Source organism: Epinephelus moara, chromosome 6, assembly GCF_006386435.1.
Source record: "Epinephelus moara isolate mb chromosome 6, YSFRI_EMoa_1.0, whole genome shotgun sequence".
Lineage (NCBI taxonomy): Eukaryota > Metazoa > Chordata > Actinopteri > Perciformes > Serranidae > Epinephelus > Epinephelus moara.
The window spans coordinates 40203926-40209609 of record NC_065511.1 but is presented as its reverse complement, the minus strand read 5'-3'; the positions used below and the strand labels follow the sequence as shown (position 1 = coordinate 40209609).

General features: G+C 33.3%; 1 protein-coding gene across 1 annotated transcript in view; it reads right to left on the bottom strand.

Annotated features, from left to right (window-relative positions):
* Positions 1 to 946: 946 nt before the first annotated feature.
* The window catches only part of sh3bp5b (SH3-domain binding protein 5b (BTK-associated)), a 64199-nt gene continuing 59461 nt past the window's right edge, over positions 947 to 5684 (bottom strand). The window contains exon 9 of the mRNA XM_050046173.1: positions 947 to 3432. Within this exon, the coding sequence (XP_049902130.1) occupies positions 3218 to 3432 (215 nt within the window). The 3' untranslated portion in view covers positions 947 to 3217. The remainder of the gene's footprint in view (positions 3433 to 5684) is intronic.

The window sequence follows — 5684 nt, the reverse complement described above, 5'->3', positions numbered from 1 at the left end:
CCCACTTTTTTCAACATACTATACTATGACTTTTTTTCCCACTTTTTTCAACATACTATATTATGACTTTTTCCCCACTTTTTTCGACATACTATACTATGACTTTTCCCAACATACTATACTATGACTTTTTTTTTTCACTTTTTTCGACATACTATACTATGACTTTTTCCCACTTTTTTCAACATACTATACTATGACTTTTTTCCCCACTTTTTTCAACATACTATACTATGACTTTTTTCCCCACTTCTTTCGACATACTATACTATGACTTTTTTTTCACTTTTTTCGACATACTATACTATGACTTTTTTTCCAATCTGTTTCGACATACTACACTATGACTTTTTCTGTTTTCAAATTTTTTCTACATACTATAGTATGACTTTTTTCACTTTTTTGGACATGCTATACTATAACTTTTTTTTTGTACTCTTTTGGACATACTTTACTATGACCTTTTTTTCCACTTTTTTCCGACATACTATGCTATGACTTTTTTTGACATACAATAGTACGACCTTTTTTCCCATTTTTCCGACATGCTATACTATGACCTTTTTTTTTTTCTCACTTTTTTGACATATGATACCATGACTTAATTTTCACTTTTTTCGACATACTATATTAGACTTTCTTTTCCAGGTTTTTAGACATACTATGCTATGATTTTTTTTTTTTTCATTTTTTCTATTATTATTTTTTCACTTTTTTCTTACATACTATATTATGACTTTTTTGAAAGTTTTTTTTGACATACCATGACTTTGTTCTTGACTTTTTTTGACATACTATACTATGAGTTTGTATGACATACTATACTGTGATTTTTTAAAGATGTTTTATTGCTCACCGTACTATGACATTAAAACCTGTATGATGAGCATATGCGATATCTTCACATTAAAGCTGAACTAGTGACTTTCAATGAATCAGTCTGACAATGAAGTGAACATCCGTTTATTTTACTTTTAGTCTGAAAAACAGGCACATTAGCTGCTTCAAGATGATGCAGAGGACTGAACATCCACTGCACACACAGCTATGAGAGGGCAGACTGGTCAGCGGTTCATATCCCAAATTCCACATCAAAAAGTGACACAGATATACGAATATATACAGATATCACATTTTGTTCTCACACATAATACACACACCGAACAAAGATAGCGGGAGGCAAAAGGCTGCAAACTACTACTTCATTTACCACCTTTTTTCCCCACAGCTTTACTCTAACGCTGATGAGGCAGATGTTGACCATTTTGTAAAATCTCGGCCTTCCATTCACATTTTCTGTAGGGACTAATGAGCTTGGTGCTAAGTGCCACAGACAGAGTAGGCAAGTCATAAAGTTTTGAGAGACAGACCAACATGTTGTTGGTTTGTTTTTTTAATTTGTTGGCGATAACAAAAATACAGATTAGTGCCGCCTCATCCTTTAATCTTAGGAGCAAATAACTATTTTCAGGACACAAGTTAATATTGGGATCTGAACTTCTCTCATAATATGGCACCTGAATAATCGAGAAAAACAAGTTACATTTTTTTCCAATTATTTCTTTAAAATACATCCCTTACACACTTAACCCCAACCTGAAGTTCATTTAGCTTTAAATTATAAATCTATCTCCAACAACACAATCCAGTGTTGGTTTTCAGAAGCACACAAACTACATTGCTTGCTCTTTCATTTATATCTAAAAACTGGTTTCACTGTTAGCATCCATCAGGAAATGTTCCAGAGTTCCAGAGTTGAGTCCTCTTTTTGCTTTGTCTTTAATAGTTTTTAGGTGGAAGGAGTTTTTAGGGAAAATGTAGGGACTCCAGTACAGAGCCCTGAGGGACACACCAGGAGGCTAAACATACTGTCTCAATGTCTGAAGGCTCAAAAATGTCATTCCACATAAAGGCAGCATAGATAAATTATAAAACAGGGTGCAGAGAAGGAAATTAAATTCTTGGTGGTTCAGTTTTCCCTCTCAGTTTGTGATCCACCTCCCCACATAGTTGTGCAAGTAGTTGTGCTACTAGATTGTGACTTGGCTATGTCCCTGGGTTTATGATGGGGCTGTTGGCGATTTAGATACAGAGGCTAAATTCAGTCTTTTTTTTACCCTAGTTTTGTTTTTTCATTTTTTTGCCAAAAATGATGGAAGTGGAAGTGGTGGAAGCTGTCAATGCAATAAGCAAAGATTTTTGTTCCGTTTTTGGATTCGTCGTTCACCATGAAGGCATGCAAATTAAAAAAAGTTTTCGTTGAGAATTTTACGTAACGCAGGGTGAGTGTATTTTATCTTATAAATGAAAAGTTAAATTTATAAGAAATGTATTATTTCTACATTCTGCAATTACATCACCTTTCTTTAAACCACAGGAGGCAGTAAAACACTTCAGCTTCATGTTGAGTCACTCAGTATGCAGCTGAGTGTATGCATTTATTATCTTGTCTGCAAGAAGACTGTTATTTTATCGATACATTTTGTGTTTACCTGAACCTGCGCTGGATGTGCACCAGGTAGACTTAAATGTAAAACACAATCGTCATGGTGGCAAAAGCTAAAACTTAACCAGAATTATAGCTTTATGCTGAAGACAAAAAGCTTTTTAACATTGGAGGGTCCACAGTGCCTAAACCAGAACATTTACATATATAACCTCGGAAAACAAATCATACCTCAAATACAGGAGCATATAGCAGATTAAGACACTATTTATTTATTTATTGAACATCTTCACGTGACTTTAATTCCTTTAACTGTTGACTGTTAAGGACATAACCCCTGCATGGTTTACAGTATGCAAAGTGTCATTTAATAGTAATAAATTCTCAATTTCAATGAACAGTTATACCAACTATTATCAGAAAGTCAAAGCTTGCTTTTACAGCTTTTAGTGGAAAAATAAAAATTAACAACATGAGTAATTTCTAACCATCTTTTTCTTCCATCACCCTCATCCAGCACATTTCAACATAACAGTGCTCTTTATTTCTCAGGCATGAGAGTCCAAAAGTGCAATGTCCTTTGTAAAGGAGGTGGGAGTAACAACACTGCCATGATGTACAAGAAACCTTATATACACCAACGATGACATTCAAAGTCTCTCTTTGACCGTGGAGTTTCTAAATGGAGTGCAATTGTGGCAGGTAGCTTATAAACAGCTCAGTTTCAGAGTTTGAGTCAATATCTCTCCAACATATTCTCTTCTTTTGTCCTCAGACTCCTTTGACCAGAACCACAGTCTGCCCAGCCTCCACCTTCTGGGAACAGTTGTCCGTGTTTTTGGCGTTGTCGGTGCGGGGGCGACGCAGGTTCAGAAAGCTGAAGCGTGCCTCCAGACTGAAGCTCTTCTTGGTGTTGGAAGTTGAGCTGTTGTTGTTGGAGGCTGGCGCATTGTCGAGATCTCCCTCTGCACCTTCTGCCCGGTCACCTGCAGCACAGGAGGAGGTCACTGATGGTTAATGAGTACAAACGTCAGCATGATGGGTAAAAAAAAGTCATTGTATAGAATGTAAAAAAAAAAAACCAACAACCATAGCATAGTATGTCGAAAAAGTGGGGGGGAAAAAGTCATAGTAAAGTACGTATGTCCAAAAAAAAAAAGTCACAGTACAATGTATGTATATATATATATATATATATATATATATATATGAAAAAGTGGGGGGAAAAAGGCATTAGTATAGTATGTTAAAAATATACATAGTATAGTATGTCGAAAAAAGCAGTAATAATATAGTATGTCGTAAGTGGAAAAAAAGTCAGTATATGTCGAAAAAAGTAAAAAAAAAAAAGTCAGTATGTTGGAACAAAAGTCATAGTACAGTATGTCGAAAAACGTCATAGTATAGTATGTCGAAATAAGTCATAGTATAGTATGTCGAAAAAAGTGGGGAAAAAAAGTCATAGTATATTATGTCGAAAAAAAGTGGGGGGAAAAAGTCATAGTATAGTATGTCGAAAAAAGTGGGGGGAAAAAAGTCATAGTATAGTATGTTGAAAAAAGTGGGGGGAAAAAGTCATAGTATAGTATGTCGAAAAAAGTGGGGGAAAAAACTCATAGTATAGTATGTCGAAGAAAGTGGGGGGAAAAAGTCATAGTATAGTATGTCGAAAAAAGTGAGGAAAAAAGTCATAGCATAGTATGTTGAAAAAAGTGGGGGGAAAAAAGTCATAGTGTAGTATGTCGAAAAAAGTGGGAAAAAGTCATAGCATAGTATGTTGAAAAAGGTGGGAAAAAAGTCATAGTATACTATGTTGAAAAAAGTCATAGTATAGTATGTTGAAAAAAGTGGAAAAAAGTCATAGTATAGTATGTTGAAAAAAGTGGGGAAAAAAGTCATAGTATAGTATGTTGAAAAAAGTGGGAAAAAAGTCATAGAATAGTACGTCGAAAAAAGTGGAAAAAAAGTCAGTATAGTATGTCGAAAAAAATGGGGAAAAAGTCATAGTATAGTATGTTGAAAAAAGTGGAAAAAAGTCATAGTATAGTATGTCGAAAAAAATGGGAAAAAAGTCATAGTATAGTATGTTGAAAAAAGTGGAAAAAAGTCATAGTATAGTATGTCGAAAAAAATGGGGAAAAAAGTCATAGTATAGTATGTCGAAAAAAGTGGAAAAAAAGTCATAGTATAGTATGTCGAAAAAAGTGGAAAAAAAGTCATAGTATAGTATGTCGAAAAAAGTGGGAAAAAGTCATAGTATAGTATGGTGAAAAAAATGGGGAAAAAAAGTCATAGTATAGTATGTCGAAAAAAGTGGAAAAAAGTCATAGTATAGTATGTTGAAAAAAGTGGAAAAAAATTCATAGTATAGTATGTTGAAAAAAGTGGGAAAAAGTCAAAGTATAGTATGTCGAAAAAAGTGGAAAAAAAGTCAGTATAGTATGTCGAAAAAAGTGGGAAAAAGTCATAGTATAGTATGTCGAAAAAAGTGGGAAAAAAGTCATAGTATAGTATGTCGAAAAAAGTGGAAAAAAAGTCATAGTATAGTATGTCGAAAAAACTCCAAAAATAAATACTATAGTATATTAAAAATGGGGAAAAAAAGTCAGTATAGTATGGTGAAAAAAATGGGGAAAAAAAGTCATAGTATGTCGAAAAAAGTGGAAAAAAAGTCATAGTATAGTATGTCGAAAAAACTCAAAAAAGAAATACTATAGTATATTAAAAATGGGGAAAAAAAGTCACAGTATAGTATGTCGAAAAAAGTGGAAAAAAAGTCATAGTATAGTATGTTGAAAAACGTGGGAAAAAAAGTCACAGTATAGTATGTCGAAAAAAGTGGGGAAAAAAAGTCATAGTATAGTATGTTGAAAAAAGTGGGAAAAAAGTCATAGTATAGTATGTTGAAAAAAGTGGGGAAAAAAGTCACAGTATAGTATGTCGAAAAAAGTGGGGGAAAAAAGTCATAGCATAGTATGTCGAAAAAAAGTCATAGTATAGTATGTCGAAAAAAGTGGAAAAAAAGTCATAGTATAGTATGTTGAAAAAAGTGGGGGAAAAAAGTCATAGTATAGTATGTCGAAAAAAGTGGGGAAAAAAGTCACAGTATAGTATGTCGAAAAAAGTGGGAAAAAAAAGTTATAGTATAGTATGTCGAAAAAAGTGAAAAAAAAAGTCATAGTATAGTATGTTGAAAAAAGTGGAAAAAAAAGTCATAGTATAGTATGTTGAAAAAAGT